The following is a 15,677-nucleotide window of genomic DNA, read 5'->3' as shown; positions in this document are numbered from 1 at the left end:
ACAATGCGAACCGCGACGCGAATCGGACGACGAGAAGGTGGATAAGAGTGTTTTTGGAGCTGTAAATTTGCGTGTCAGCGGCTTGCATATTGCGATTTGACTAAAGTTGCACTTATGTGTATCAAGGATGAGGGAGGTAAACGTCTCGGCCTTTCAATGAGTGTGCCAACTTGATAGAAGATGAGTTCAGTCTCACATCCAGCCGGTGTCCTGATGCCAACAACGGCTAATAAGCGAATAATGTGAAGACTTTCTCGTCTTCGCCTATGTTATTTACCAGCGCTCAGACGTCAATTGATGCGCATGACATTCAAGGCGCCAGTCTCTACGTCGTTAGTAGGGCTAGTGAGACAGAGATCGCTCCATCATTGTCAGAGTTGCGCGAACAGCTAAGACTTGGGGATAATACTGTGTGGCAACTCAAATGCGAAAGCGAGCCCAAACCTCATCTTCTCGGGTTCCGGAGCACAAACGCGAAGAGCGAAAGGATACCGAAGACGCGAACATGATGTCGTCGTAAAGGCGCAACGTATGATAAATACAATAGACTCAACGCGAGTCCTCATCTCAGCTAGATTCTTGGTATCTGCAGTCACAAGACAGATATCACACTCACTACTACTTTTTCCCTTCCCCGGCCACCAGCTTTAAAGCTCAGATCAACATGGTCTCTCCTACACCGACTAACTTTGCCATGAGGCTCACTGCGTTCGGCGCACCTCTGACGAAGGTCGAACTCCCCGTGCCCGAGGCTTCTGCGGGTACCGTCGTCGTGCGAAATCTCGCGACATCCCTCACGTCTTACATGCACCTCATCTTAGATGGCAAGCTGCCACAACACAACTTGCAGCTCCCAGTCATTCCGAATCCGCCATGCGTGGGACGTATCCACGCCGTGGGCCCGGACGCGGTACGCCTCAAGTCTGGCGATCTTGTGTACATCCAACCAATGGTACAGGCCCGTGACGATCCCTACACCAAGATTGTGCAGGGTCACATCTGCGGCACGAGTGACGGGGCCTATAGGCTCTGGGAAGAGTGGAAAGAAGGTGCATTCCAGCAGTACACCAAAGTCCCCCTGGAGAACTGTATTCTGCTCAACGAAGACCGCCTATGTGGAGAGCTTGGCTACAGACCAGCGGTGCTACAGTCCATCGCAAACTACGCTGTCTCCGCTGGAGCTATCATTGAAGCCGCAAAGCTGAAGCCCGCCGAGACCATCATCATTGGCCCATCGTCTGGTATGTTCAGCGGTCTAGCCGTTGAAATTGCCTTGGCCGTGGGTGGAAACGTCATTGCCCTTGGACGGAGCGAAAGCAAGCTCGCGGCAATGAAGCAGAAAATCGGTGGAGATCCAGGCCGTCTGAAGTACGTTGTGATGACTGGTGACGACGAGACAGACTACAGAGCAATCATGCAAGCCACACCAGATGGAGCCGGAGCTGAGGTCTACAATGACTGGACCCCTGAGGGCAATACCGGGGCGTTCTACCTCTCAGCTGCGTCTCGCACGCTAAAGTTCAATGGTCGCATTGTCCTAAGCGGCGGAACGACTGCAGGGCTTGGAGGTTTGAGCTACATCTCGGCAGTTACCAGAGATCTACAAATACTTGGAAAGTGGGTTTGCAACCGTCAAACTGTGGAGCAGTTGCTCGGCATGGTGACTTGTGGATTGCTGAGGATTGGCGTCGATAGTGGTACTATAGTGAAGGAGTTTACTCTAGATCAGGTGATGGAAGCTGTGGAATATGCTCGGGAAAATGTCGCATGGAGACACTACGCTGTTGTTTGCCCATAGTGTCATGAGCTTTACAATGCAGGTGAAGCCCTGTTTGTAAGCTGAGTAGATATGCCATAGCAGGGATTTGAGTGCATTTTATATAACAGGAAAGTGTGAAACTGTTGCTTTGGTTTTGTTAAGAAACGATTGTGTGATGGGCTTTATTCTTACGCATTAGATACAACGCATTTAATTGGCTTGTGACCCAGCGGTCTGTTTCCGGTGTCGTTATATAAATCTCTCTGAAAGACTTCAGTGGAAGTAATAATGATGATAGCGGCGGCAATGATAATAACGAAGACGACGACGATGATGACGACGACGATGGCGATGGCAGCGACGACGGCAGTGAGTTAGAGTGTATCACCACAGAAAAGATAGTTGCTCTAGAATAAGAGTGTCAAGCGGTCTCTTGAAGACTTTTAGCTATATGAGAGAGATTTGAAACCCCTATGTAGATTTAAGAAGAAATACATGACATGCTTCTTTTCTAGCAGCCGCGGATCCCAGTCACTATTGGTATCCGTGATATTTGATCACGCAGGGCCGATACCGTCAAAGAAGACCTCGTCTAACAGCGGAAACAAGGCACTCTGACCAACCCACTGCTCCTCAGCAGCGCCTCTGATACGCTCAGGTGGCAGAATAAAGCCATAGTCCCCCGTATCAGGAAGCTCAATGGTGTACGAGAAGTCAGCACCACCAATAGCGTAGACGTGGTCCGGAGCAGCTCCGGTGGTTGTGTACAGTGTAGCACCACTCGGTCCAAAGGTGAACGTCGTGCGCCGCTCGGAGCTGTCCCGGATGACCTCGCTCAGGATTGATGCGGCCTTGGTCCACTTTCCAAGCTCGGGTGCATACCACTCCTCCTTCGATCCGAAGGGTGAAAGGATGTACTGGCCGTAGCTGTGCCAGTCGATAAACAGCTTGATTCCAGCCGCGTCACGGAGCTTGCGCACGTAGGCATCGAGACCTTGGTTCTCAATGGTGTCGGAATGTTTCTGGCCTCGGTAAGCCTGGGCGCAGGCATTAGTCGAAGCACCAAGCGAGTTTACGTCCCATCCGTATTCCCAGTTTCTGTTGATGTCTGTACCATAGCAGGACTGGTTCTGCGGCGGCGGGGGAGGCGGGGTGCGGGTCTTTCTCCAGAGACGATCAACTTCCTGGGAGTACGCAAAGCCGTCGGGGTTGACGATGGGGAAGATGTGGAAGTCATAAGTATTCAACCAGGAGTCCGTGGCATTGGTGGCGTTCTTGTGGGTGTTGATGAGTTGGAGAGTTAGATACTCAACCACCTTGATCAGGTTAGCCGGATGCTCTGGGACATTCAGCGGTTAACTCACCTTGGACGTAATCCATTCTCGGGCATGCACGTTGCCGCTGAAATGACATTAGAGCCTGTTTTATCATAATCTGACAGCATACAACTCACTGGTAAAGAACAGCTGGCTTTCCCGGGCCGCCGTCTCCCCAAAGGTGAATCCCTTGGATGGTCCGATTCTCATAAGAGTGGCCAGCGGTAATCAATTCTGAGTTGTCGGGAAAAGACTCGTGGAGGTTCTTGATGTACTGAATATGGTCCGCATACGGATGGTAGGAGTCATACCATGACAAATCGTCGACATCGCGCTTGTATGTACCCCTGAGCTGAGACTCTGCTGTGATAGACTCGCCGAGATCTTTGTGAAGCACGCGGTAATCTAGACCTTGAGCCTCAATGTTGGCGACCTGGTCAGGAGAGATCACAATATCGATGTGAGTGTCGATGTCGTGGTTCCATTGCTCGTGGGGGATTGTCGAGAGTTTTTGTTGGACGGAGGCCAGTTTGCTAAGAGTCTTGACGCGGAGAACTTGGTAACCTTGATACGAGATGGCGCCTCGCTTCTGGACAGAGAGTCCCGCGGCGAGGGAGGCTACAAGTGAGGCGACGAGGATGGGCTTCATCGTCGCAACTGAAGGTCTGTAACGGTCTACAGCGGTGCACGCGAAAAAGGACTGAGGCTAGGAATCTTAGGGCGAGGGACACTGCGGATGCCTTTAAGTATCTCACCACCAAGCTGGCAAGGATTCGTGAGTTTTCTGCTGATATTGCGCATCTTCTAGGAAGTAAGCGCCAAGCCTGTCCCGCACTGGAGTACGATGATGGTGTGCTGTTACGAACTAGGATGAAATAGCAGACTTTGCACTCTGAGCTGCACTCTGAGCATGCAAGTTCCAGGTCCCAGTGCAAGCTAGGAAAGACCCCAAGTAGCGTTCTTCTGCCATAGATTCGCAATGACGTAAACCATCAGGGTCACCTTCCTTATGGAGCTAGCAAATGCATGGCGTTTCTCATCATACTGGGACTTTTTAGAATTCGCGATTTTTATTGATCATGGCGTTTTCAATTCTTACCTTCAATTGATCTCCCCCATGGTAAGTCTCACAGGGAAAATCTGTGGGATGCATGCTTGGATGATCTCGGGAATCATTCGAGGTCGTGTCTACCTGGTATTACCAAGACGCTATCTGCAGGGAGCTTTTGATCACGTTCGCTCCAACTTCCTCTCATCGTCTGATGTTGCCCGAAGTTCCCGAGAAGTCGGTTGTTGGTGTGGAAAAGTGTGGTCATTATCTCCTACCTTTTGAGCCCAGCCACATCCAATTTGTGGAGGTTTGCGCCGCACTATGAAAAATATGTTTACACTTTGATAGATGCCTACTAGGCATCGTGCTGCTGTTTATGATAACCAGGAAAGCTTCGATACAGGTTCGCAAGAGTATTGTCAAAGAAAACCGTTATCACATCTTTTCCAAGTTGCAGTGGCTTACTTATTTCGCGATTGACGCATGGGTGGAGTTCCACGTCCAATGACTTGGAGAAACACGTGGCTCTCCTATCCCTTCGATGGAATTGCAATGTACGCTGTGAGGTACATACAAGACCACCGATCCAACTGCTCAGATCGACTCTGGCAACGCCACTCTTAAAGTTCATCATGAGTATCGGTCTTCTCCTTCGCGGCTTCGGCATTGGACTTGGAGGCTCCCTCTTGGTTCTCCTTCTGTTCCTCGGCCTGGGTCGGAGCCGCCTCATCGTCTGCGTCAACCTCAACGACTTCGAGGATCGTCTCTCCATCCCATGGTTCGATGTTACCTTCAGAAATATCGGTGATGAATGCTTCCACGGCATCGATTGTGATCTCTCCAGTGAACGGGAACACTTGGCCAGTGGCTGGATTCTGCAAAGCAACAGCGTCTTCGATGTTTGTGGGGAGGCCGAACATTGCAGGCATCTCGGGGTACTCGGTCAGGTCGACAGTGACAAAAGTGATGTACTGGTGATACTTCTTGGCCAAGGGAATGACGGCGGAGCTCCATGCGTCCAGGAATTGATCGATCCTGGCGAAGAAGTAGACCAACGATTTGCCTGCCTGCATCTGGGTCAGCAATCACGATACACTTAGAGGCTAGCAGAAGGGAACAAACATTGAGGTACTCCGCCTCATCACGTCTCGTCAATCGCGGTACCAATGGCGCCGCGCACTTCTTCACGAGCTTCTCCATGGCGTCGACCTCCTCCAGCTCTGACGACATTTGCATCGCGCCAATGGCATTATTCCAGCATGTAATTCGGCCCGGGGATTCGGGAACGTCGGTCAAGCCGAAAGCATAGCGATCGTGGAAGCGCTCGGCAAGATCATTGTACCGGTCGCGTAGGGAGGATTCTTCGGTGGTGAATTGGCCCAGCACGACGACGTCGTCGCTGCTTCGGAAGGAGGACAGAGTCTGCTTCTCGACGGGGGTTATGACGGGTCGGTTCATGCGATTGACGAAGGCGCCGATTCTGCGCAGGCTCATTAGCTGGGAGTGACAAAAGTCAAGCTTAGGATTCGACGTACTCAGACCCCTTCCGGGAACCACGATAGTGATGTTTCGTACCATCAGGCCGGTAGAAGCGGATCGCGGGGAAGGAAGCGACGTCGAGGTCGGCACAAAGGTCGGGAGAGGCTTCGCAATCGACGGAGAGGGCAGTCGGGATCGCATCCTCGACGGCACCCCAGTGCGGCTCAAGAGCTTTAGATGCATCGCTGATATGGTCAGAGAGGTTAACTAAAGGTGCGACGCGCAACGTACGTTGAAGGCTTCTTGGATCAGTATGTTGCGTGCTAGAACGATATCGTTGAGCTGCTCGGAGCTGCTGGGACATTTATGGCGAGCTTACCGCGACAACTATCCAAGTGATCAGCGTAGCTCCAAAGCTCCAAGGAAGTCAACTTACAGGCAATCAGGCTGTATTCATTGCTGGCAATCACATCACGAACTTGAGCTTCTGCTTTGTGTTGCCAGCCCAGGCCGGTACCAGCGAGCGCCAGCAGCGGCAAGACAACCTTCAGAGACATTCTAACGAGTGCGACGGTGACGTATGAACACAGTGGCCGGATGCCGAAGAAAAAGAGAGGAAGAAAAAGGCCACTTCAAAGCTCGAGCTTGGGGGATTGACTCGCTGCGGCGGGGAACCCTAGCTGCCCCTTGCACCCCTGAATTTAGATGAACCGCCGTTTGATCGCCTTCAGGGGGTGGGGAATCAGCGCCGAAGCATGAACGGTGTCCTGAACTCCAGTTCCTGGACCACGGGTTTGCAATAAATCAACCACCATCGGCTTCGAAGTGATGCAAACGGTGAGAACGAGAGCGGAAGCGTGCTAAGCCGAGCCGAATCTTCAACGGAGCTGCACAACGCCGCTGTGGAGCTACCCGTCTCGGGGCCGATCGCATGCCCTGGCCGGTAAATCGCTTGCAACTCCGGGATCGAGCGTACATGTTCCCCGGTCCTTGCCCGCAGCATTAGTCCAGTCCTTCGAACATTGTCCTTCGACTCATCATTCGCTCCATCTTCCTGCGCATTCAGCTATCAAATGCATGCACGCCTCTCCTTCAGTATAGTGGAAGTTCCTCGACTAGACGCTCACCGGTATGGATCCCACCTCAACCTATTCCATAAGAGGAAACCTGTTCGTCGGAGTGTTGTTGCCGTCGAAGGAGAGTTGGCTTCGAGAATGACGCGCATCGTGTCTACTGCGACGATGCCTTCATCCCCGCACAGCACACCTTCCCTCAAGTATGGGGCAAACGCCATTGTACGATAGTATCCTCCTGGCTTTGACTGATGAGTTAAAGATCGGTTAGGATTAAGGTTTTCTAGGAGCCGTTTGCCGGCTGATCTCAACCTTATTCAACCCCATGGCCTCGCCCCCACGAACCGGCAAAAACGTGCCGACTTGACAGAGTCTAGACCAACGCGAAGAGAGCCCACTATGGATTGTAACACGAATCGAGCAACTGAGCTTGCAAGGGAGATGTCAGTGGAAGCTTGAATCATGTTCAACGGCTACTTCGACTAGCAGACACACACTCAATGCAGGAAGAACTCGGTGTGAGCTGGCCGGCATGTAGCCCCGCTTTCCATCACCGGCAGGCAGAAGATCGTGTTTGGGTAACACGAGAGGCTGAGCAAACGCTAAGGGTGTGATGACAACCCGGCAGCCGGAAGAGTGATGACATGCAGGCTGCAACACCAGCTCGCCTCGATTGCGCAGTGAATCGACCTGGGAGCTGCATTCTTTGACAAATAGGTATGTCTTAGTTCCCACAGGCTGCTATCTCGCAAAAGCCGGAAACCCAATCGTTCTTCCATGTCAAGACAGCATCACGGTGTCTCCTCCTTGAGGGTCCTGTCTCGGGCCGTGTCAAGAGCAAACGAGCGAACCTCTTCCCCTCATTACGCCCGTATTCGCCCGCACTGACGGACATAACGATGCCTTCGGCACGGGAATGCAGGTCTATCCGTTGATGCATGCTCGCTCCCGTCAGCCCCTCACCCACGAGGGCCACCCGCTCGACTCCACCCGCAGACGCGATCCGACATGGGCGCTCTCGATGCCATCATCTCGCCAACCTCCATTGCCAATCGCTGCTTCCCAAGGACCGGGTAGGCCTAACCGATGCATCTCGTTCGCCCAGTCAGGCAAGTCCATGGGCGCGTAAACACCGGGTTTTCAGCTGGCATTGATCGGAGCCATCGGGGGAGTAACCGAGTCCGAAAGAAAGTGCAGAAACGCCTCGGTTGCATGCATGACACGCAGCGAATGACGATGCGTGGAAGCCCAACCCCGACATACGCGTTCAATCGAGAGCCAACGTTGTTTGCTGCCGTTTGACAACCTTTTATTTTCTTTGCTTTTTCCTCCACATCGGCTGACGGGACGCCCAATGAACCTAATCTCGCTCCAACCGTTGGCAGCGCCTCAACTGTCGGCTGCAGACTGAGACAGAGCGCCCGCCGCCCTTTGCGCTCCTCAACGGGGTGCATTGCGGAACGGCGTGCCTCTGTGCCCGCTGCGTCATTGAAAGGCACGTCACTGGCCGGTCACCTCTAGCCTAAGCGAGAGATGAGATTTTATTTGTGAGGAATCGAGCAGCGAAACGGGATGGACCGCGAGGTTTCACCGCATGGCGGTCCTTTTCGTACGATGACACCCCTCCCCTCTTAAAGACCGTTTGTCTCGGTCAGACAGAAACCTGGTGCCTGCTCGTCTGCTTCTCTGAAAATCTCTGCGGCGACCTCTGCGTCCCCACGATTCGTCCTGCCATCCTTCTTCAGCGTTCATCCGTGCGAGAACTTGACGGCGATATCTGTGGAACGACATGGCATCTGCGTTCATCGAGCTGGCGACGGGTCCTTCAAGGACGGAGCCGTCAATCCCAAGCCCTCCCGCTTCTATCCCAAGCCCTCCTGCTGATCCGCAGCCTTCGAGAACGGGGCCGTCTGTCCGGGATCCTGCTGCCGATCCACAGCCTGGAGTGGCTGCACATACGCGGATTGAACCGAACCCGGACCTCGATGGTGGAGATGACAACGACGATGCAGACTCTGCCATCGACGCCCAGAGTATTGTATCGTCTACGGCGTCGCTGTCCGAGAGCATCTTCGACTATCGCAAGCTTCATGGTCGGACGTACCAGAACAGCAAGACGACAGAGTACTGGGCGCCGAACGACGAGCAACAGAATGACGGGCTAGACATGATCCATAACGCACTGCTGATGCTTCTTGACGACGAGCTCTTTCTGGCGCCAATTGGTGATAACCCACAGCGCGTCCTGGATGTCGGCACGGGGACAGGGATTTGGGCAATCGACTTCGCAGACCAGTACCCCGATGCCGAGGTTCTTGGTACAGATATCAGTCCTATTCAGCCGACGTGGGTACCTACCAACCTGCGGTTCGTCATGGATGACTGCCTCCTCGACTGGATGTGGCCGGAGAATCACTTTGACTTCGTCCACCTGCGATGTCTCTACGGTAGTATACCAGACTGGGTCAGCTTGTACCGGTCAGCTTTCCGGCACCTCAAGCCTGGTGGTTGGGTTCAGAACCTAGAATTCGACGTCAACATCCAGTCCGACCACGTACAGCTCCCGCCCGATCACATCTTCCACGAATGGAGGCAAATTTTCGACCAAGGTGGAGAGAAGATGGGACGGTCCTTCTCAATCTCCCGGGGGCACACAATGAAGCACAACATGGAGGCAGCTGGGTTCGTCGACGTGGTGGAGAGGAAGATCAAGACGCCCATGCACGGATGGCCGAAAGATGAGAAGCTGCAACACGCGGGGCTTCTCATCAATATGGCCTTTGATCAGAGTCTGGAGGGATTTGCCACGTTCCTGATGACGGAGATTCTGGGATGGGATCCGATACAGGCGACGGTACTTGGGGCGCAGATGAGGAGGGAAATGAAGAAGAAGTCTAACTATGCTTGGTGCGAGACGTACGTGTCCCTCCTGACATGGTGGATATGATGTATACGGCTGACTATTTTCCAGGACTATTGTTTATGGGCGCAAGCCAGCGATCTTCTGAAAGGAGCTGGGGAGACGACCAAGAAGAGACCAATGCAGATCAGGGAAACAGACCCTTCCAAGTTTGCCCGGCTTGTATCAGTCCGGTAGCTCTACTAGGAGGAAGACGGGGGTTTTCTGTTCTGAACGAGAATCGTGTCGACAACAACCATTATCATTAGGAAGAACGCCTAGTTCCATACGCGCCATATCCCAATAATCAACAGCCTTGATTAAAACAAGGAAAAAATAATATCAAAGCCTGCTCAATTTCTTAATCCTCCAGCCGACTGCCTAGCCATCTTACCAACGTCGATAGCGATGCGTTGCCACGCGGATGCATCCGCCCGATCAATCACACGAAGTTTGTCATGTACATGTTGTTTAATTCAGTCGCCATCACCTGTTTGTTTCAATATGCCATTCAATCGCCGCCGATGCGAACTCTTTGATGTTTTGAGTGCGCCTTCGGTCAACGTCCGGTCATCGGCACGTCGTACCCGGCGGATGTGTCCGAAGTGCAGTGACTTGTTGCCCCTCCCCCGCTCCCCCGCATGAGGGGCAACTCCCCGTTCCCGCGGGAGTTACGACGGACTCACTCCCGTCTCGGGAATCTTTCACGTTATTTTTGACGAATTTCCCATTGCTTAAGAACATTCCTCATCGTTGACGGCAAATTAGCGTCATCTAACGATTCGGTTCCAAATCATCGTCTTCGCCCGACTCGTCGATTTCCCACCGCTGTCATGCCTCTGCCCAGCACCGAATGCGACGTTCTCGTCGTCGGCAGCGGCAACGCAGGATTCTCCGCCGCTCTGTCAGCCGCTGAAACGCAGTTCCCATCCGGCCAAAAGCCAACTGTCCTGCTAATTGACAAATGTCCCGAAGAATGGGTTGGAGGAAACTCCTACTTCACCGCCGGCGCCTATCGTACAGTCCACGACGGCCTCGACGATGTCCTCCCGCTCGTCAACAACGTCGACAGCGAAAAGGCGACCAAGATTGACCTGGCACCTTACAGGGTTGAGAACTTTGCAAAGGACATGGAAAACGTCTGCGCTGGACGTTCGGACAAGGAGCTCTCTCGAGCACTGATCACGGACTCACGGTCTACCGTGAAGTGGCTTGCAGAACATGGCATTCGTTTCCAGCTTTCTTTCAACCGACAGGCATATGAAGTCAACGGGAGATTCAAATTCTGGGGCGGGCTGTGTCTCAAGACCGAGGACGGAGGCAAAGGTCTCATCGCGGATCATCTAGCTGCGGCCAAAACCAGTGGTGTGCTCCTCTCTTGGGGTACTGGGCTGAAAGGGGTCAAACGACAGACCGAGGGTGGGAAGCATCGCTATCTGGCTACGGTTCTTCACGAAGGAGTGGAGCAGGTCATTTCAGCAAATGCGATTGTATTCGCAGCAGGCGGCTTTGAGTCGAACCCACGGATGCGCAGTCAGTATCTTGGACCTGGGTGGGATATGGCAATGGTGCGCGGGACACCGTATAACATGGGAGACTGCATCGAGCTGGCTATTCGTGATCTCGACGCTTTGCCTGTAGGCAACTGGTCCGGGTGCCATGCTACATGTTGGGATGCAAATGCGGATCCGTCAGTCGGTGACCGCGAGGCATCCAACGAGCACACCAAGTCCGGATACCCCCTGGGCCTCATGATCAATGTCGAAGGAAATCGGTTCGTTGACGAAGGTGTTGCAATGAGAAACTACACGTATGCCAAGTTTGGCCGTGCCATCCTCCAACAGCCGGATCACGTCGCATTCCAGATTTGGGACGCCCGAACGACACCATGGTTACGATCTGAAGAGTATCGCCCGGAGAGACTCAAGGAAAATCGCTTCGAGGCGGCAACGATTGAAGAGCTCGCAGACATCTTATCTTCGAATGGACTCAAAGATCGTGAAAAGTTCCTCAGCACTTTGCACGAGTACAACTCTGCAGTATATGCGTTTCAGCAGGAAAACCCATCGGCAAAGTGGGATCCTTCTGTTCTGGACGGTGTTTCGACACAATCATCGACGAAGCAACTGCCATTGGCCAAGTCGAATTGGGCACTTCCTGTTGATAAGGGTCCGTTTCTTGCTGTCAAGGTGACTTGCGGGGTTACGTTCACATTTGGCGGGCTCAAAGTGGACGCTGAGAATGCGCAGCTAATCAGTGCCACGACAAGGAAACCCATCCCAGGATTGTTTTGCGTTGGTGAGATGATGGGAGGCCTGTTTTACCAGAACTATCCAGGAGGTAGTGGGCTGACTTCGGGTGCTGTCTTTGGTCGGAGGGCAGGCAAAGCTGCCGCGGTGAGCGGCGGGGAGGTTTGATCGGCATTCATGAGCTTTGTTTCGCCATTCCATACATTACCTGGAAAATATATGAATACCTGCCCATGAGAAATGAAGCTTCTAATTTCCAGAAGCTCCCGTTGACATTTGGGTTTTGTCCATGGGAGTATGGCATGATGAAGAAGACCCTTTTTTGTTTACGTGGATGAGTACCTCCGAGTCTGTTCCTGTCTTCGAGGCCTCTGGATTCTTCTTTATGCAAGATTCGAATGGAAAGCTTTCATTAGGTATAATTACGCCATCCTTTCTCCGGACTGGAGCCAAGGGGATATCATTAAGCCAAATATAGAAGGGGTGTCTGTCGTTACGCCAGTTCTTGCCTTTCGAGTGAGTGGGAGGCAGGCGCCTGACTTGATCCTTCCCCCATCAGATCGCACCTTCCTTCTTTTGCAGTTTCCTTTCCACACTTTGGCAGAAGCACCGCAAAATCTGGAAGGTGGCAGAACCTTCCCGCCTTCCGGTCCAGATCTTGGGCCTCTTCTGTCCAACTTCAACCTCTTCAACCCATCTCCATCGTCCCACACATGGCGTACTGATCTTCTTCGACTTCACGTCTCCCAGTGCATCCGATACAAGGCAAAGGCATTTTCAACATGGCCAAAGGAGAGGAGCGCCGTCTCACAGTTGTGTCAATCTCGTGGACCGACGCTTCTGGCCAGCGCCTCCGACTTGAGCCGTCCAAGGACGTCAAGACTACACTCCTCCTACGAGAGGACCCCAAGACATGGGGTTGGATCCAGGTTACATTCCCAAGCACCGACAGCGCCCATGCCAGACGGAAGTCCAAGGGCATCAAGCCTCGCCTCCTCCCCACGCCTGGCCGCAATACCTTCATTGACTTGCTTCCTCCGAACATTGAAGGTACTGCCCTGTCTTCCCCTCCTCGACAAGAGCCATATCTAACCTCGGAAATCCAGTGTTCGCCACCACCTTCAAGCCCCGCGACGAGCCCGATTCTGTTCTCGTCGTTGATGTAACCCTGGAAGACCCAGATGTGGTCTGGATCAGAGCTCGAGATGCCGGCTCGGTTGCCCTCAACGATGCGCAGATGGAAGCCGTTCACCTCTTGAAGTTATTCCCCGAGACTTCCCGACTCAGGATTTCCGTTCCTTCCGACAAGAAGGTCAAAAAGCAAGACTGGGACTGGGACAAATACTTTGCCGATGACACAGCCAGAACGGCGTACAACTACGGCTTCGTTGTCGACAAGCGCCGCCGCGGTGGGCTGAGAAAGCCTCGTCGAGAGGCCGATTGGAGAAATTTTCACATGAGAGGACAGTCTCCGCGGCAGCCTGTCCAATCCAGGCTTCCATTCAACGTCAAAAAAAGTGGCAAAGATATCGAAATGGCTGGTCTCCCTGCCTCCGCTGCTCCCAAGAAGAAAAATCTCGAAGAAGAAACTTTCCGTCCGAGGGTTCCCGACGTCATGGAGGATGAAGGAGAGAATCAAATCAACAACCAAGATAATGACGTCTAGATTGAGAGAGAAGATCGCGGCCAACGATCCTATATTTCTATGGTATTTTCGTCTTAGGCATGGGTGCATGGCGATTTGACTGCCGAACAAATGTGGCAATGGAGCATTTCTCAAGTCAACAGGCCAGAGAATATTTTACACGGCGTTGCTGGTGGAACCTGTGTTGCACATCACCACTTTTGATGTTTTCAGTTACCCCCATCTTGATAGTTACATAGGCAGAAGACCACGTATCCAACTCAAGGCTAATCTTGGTAAACCAAATGCGTCCCCTTTTTCGTCTCCCTGCCGAGTTCTACGGTCTCTTACAGCTATGCAGAAGCATATTGAATATTTTCAGCATTGAACAGAACCTACATCAACTTGGACATTCTTTCCATTGCTTGGATCTTCATAATTTGACTGGTGGGGATGTATCAACTATGGCGTACGTACGCTTAGATTATTTGCTGTCAAAATCTTCATCGTCGTGTGTCTTCATCACCGTGCGTCCTCGACGTCTTCGTCGTCGTTGTCCATCATCCGGCCCTCGAATTTCCATGAGGACAGAAATTGCATCACGAGCTAGAGTCGCCCACCACACAGTGTTCAAAGGGGGCGTTGTGTCCAAAAGATGGACGTCGCTCCCCGCAAATCGAAGATCGAATTGAATGAAACCCAAATCCCTGTGAACTTGAGGACAGGGCGTTAAAATGCCCGCCCAGCGCCATGCATGAATTGGTGTTTTGTCTATGAAGGCAAGAGTGCTAGTGGTTCGCCCTTTTGGCCTGCCTTCCTATGCAAACTTATTTCACTAATGGGGTGGAATCAATTTGGGACCAAGGATTGCCAAGAGCTTGATTTGTGGCGTTTGGATCGTCTGGGATTCACTTCCAACCACAAAGGGATGATTGCTTTGTCATCTCCATCAAGCTTCAAGTTTACTTTTCGAGAAGCAAAAGTCCACGGTCACCAGACAACCCCGTCGGATGGATCCGAGTTCGGGAGACCCCCTCCATGAGCATGTAGGCATTTGCCTTTTCATCGGGACTTTTTGCCCGACGCCCATGATCCTGGCAACCTAGACATGCCCTTCCACCCATCTATCATAGCTGTCTTCAGTTGCATCAACGATCGTTCGTCAGATCTGTTCCTTGTACACGACTGCTCAGCTTCATGACACGCTGCGTCCCGGGCATGGGATCTGTCGATCAGGTACGCCCGCCCGCCGTCCGAGGGTCCCGCGGCCAATTTAAGTGGACTGAGCAAGGAATAAAGAGCCAGAGATCAACTGAGGGTATGGTGCCTAGCGGGTAACCTGCATGAAACAGTCTAGAACAGAACTGGAAAGAGAAGGAGCAAACAAATGATTCACAGGCGTTAGTTTGACGGGTCACAATCAATCTAGATGATGAGCTCATGAACTGCTTCACACATCTCGGGACTGCACGGGAACAGCTGGTCACCGGATGATCGACTGGTGTTTTGACGGGTTTTGTGTGCCACTGACAAGCTTGACAGCAGTCCTCTTGACGCGCCTGTTTAGACGATGAACCCGAGGACAGTACATTCAGACGACACTCTGTCTGCTACGCTGGAGATGTCTCGTGTCCACTTACTCAAATCTCGAGAATGATCTCCTTCGGCTGTTCAACTTTTACCCCGCCATCAGGATGTTGCAAACGAGAGCTCGGAAACCTTAATCCTTCAACATGCCCAAAGTAGTTTGACTCCAAAGCATGCGTGAACGACAAGCTTCAGAATATCGGCACCATTGATTGGGCTTCGCGCGAATTGTCAAGTAAGCTTAAACTTTCATACTCCGTGCACCGGCCGCTAGCGGCGTCACGGACGAAGATGGAGGCCGGCCCCATGCCTGATAGGGTATTCGAAGCCGCGAGTGTTGTGCTTTCGGATTCGTTTGCATTTAATCTAGATGATATCAGCCAATCCCAACACCAGGTTTCCTTGTTTTCTTGGTTGGATTGGGCTGGATATGGCCCTGAGAATCCCGCGCTGTTCCACTCCCGACTTCTCCAACCCCGCCGATCACGATCTGCTGCACCTCAGAATAATATGGATTCAGTTGCGTCATAACCACCCGGTAGATACTGTCAAAAGGTTCTCCAGAAGGTCCAGACTTCAGCGTCTTTTTGAACTTTGGGGATCCTGCTATTCTAATCAGTCGTATTTACCAAAGTTGTCA

General features: G+C 52.5%; 6 protein-coding genes across 6 annotated transcripts; 4 read left to right on the top strand and 2 right to left on the bottom strand.

Annotated features, from left to right (window-relative positions):
• Positions 1–664: 664 nt before the first annotated feature.
• adh-0 (NAD-dependent alcohol dehydrogenase) lies at positions 665–1,798 on the top strand (the record flags this gene model as incomplete). The annotated part of the gene is made up of 1 exon (XM_032032521.1): positions 665–1,798. The coding sequence occupies one exon, from the start codon at positions 665–667 to the stop codon at positions 1,796–1,798; it is 1,134 nt and encodes a 377-aa protein (XP_031888158.1).
• Positions 1,799–2,316: 518 nt separating this feature from the next.
• Positions 2,317–3,724, bottom strand: CGGC5_v011591 (Metallocarboxypeptidase A-like protein; the record flags this gene model as incomplete). Its single annotated transcript, XM_032032522.1, has 3 exons — positions 2,317–3,075; positions 3,124–3,160; positions 3,213–3,724. 3 exons carry the CDS (start codon positions 3,722–3,724, stop codon positions 2,317–2,319), a joined length of 1,308 nt encoding a protein of 435 aa, XP_031888157.1.
• Positions 3,725–4,746: 1,022 nt separating this feature from the next.
• PDI-0 (Protein disulfide-isomerase) lies at positions 4,747–6,162 on the bottom strand (the record flags this gene model as incomplete). Its single annotated transcript, XM_032032524.1, has 6 exons — positions 4,747–5,193; positions 5,249–5,606; positions 5,662–5,850; positions 5,897–5,904; positions 5,985–5,992; positions 6,042–6,162. The coding sequence occupies 6 exons, from the start codon at positions 6,160–6,162 to the stop codon at positions 4,747–4,749; spliced, it is 1,131 nt and encodes a 376-aa protein (XP_031887883.1).
• Positions 6,163–8,467: 2,305 nt separating this feature from the next.
• Positions 8,468–9,686, top strand: LAE1-3 (Secondary metabolism regulator LAE1; the record flags this gene model as incomplete). Its single annotated transcript, XM_066152550.1, has 2 exons — positions 8,468–9,594; positions 9,650–9,686. The coding sequence occupies 2 exons, from the start codon at positions 8,468–8,470 to the stop codon at positions 9,684–9,686; spliced, it is 1,164 nt and encodes a 387-aa protein (XP_066008115.1).
• Positions 9,687–10,410: 724 nt separating this feature from the next.
• Positions 10,411–11,994, top strand: ifcA (Fumarate reductase flavoprotein subunit; the record flags this gene model as incomplete). The annotated part of the gene is made up of 1 exon (XM_032032526.1): positions 10,411–11,994. The coding sequence occupies one exon, from the start codon at positions 10,411–10,413 to the stop codon at positions 11,992–11,994; it is 1,584 nt and encodes a 527-aa protein (XP_031887881.1).
• A 614-nt stretch (positions 11,995–12,608) lies between these two features.
• On the top strand, positions 12,609–13,492 carry CGGC5_v011587 (uncharacterized protein; the record flags this gene model as incomplete). The annotated part of the gene is made up of 2 exons (XM_032032527.1): positions 12,609–12,876; positions 12,933–13,492. 2 exons carry the CDS (start codon positions 12,609–12,611, stop codon positions 13,490–13,492), a joined length of 828 nt encoding a protein of 275 aa, XP_031887882.1.
• Positions 13,493–15,677: the final 2,185 nt, after the last annotated feature.

This window comes from Colletotrichum fructicola (assembly GCF_000319635.2).
Source record: "Colletotrichum fructicola Nara gc5 chromosome Unknown KSG_Nara_v1_contig06, whole genome shotgun sequence".
Classification (NCBI taxonomy): Eukaryota; Fungi; Ascomycota; class Sordariomycetes; order Glomerellales; family Glomerellaceae; genus Colletotrichum; species Colletotrichum fructicola.
This window is presented reverse-complemented; position numbering and strand designations above follow the sequence as displayed.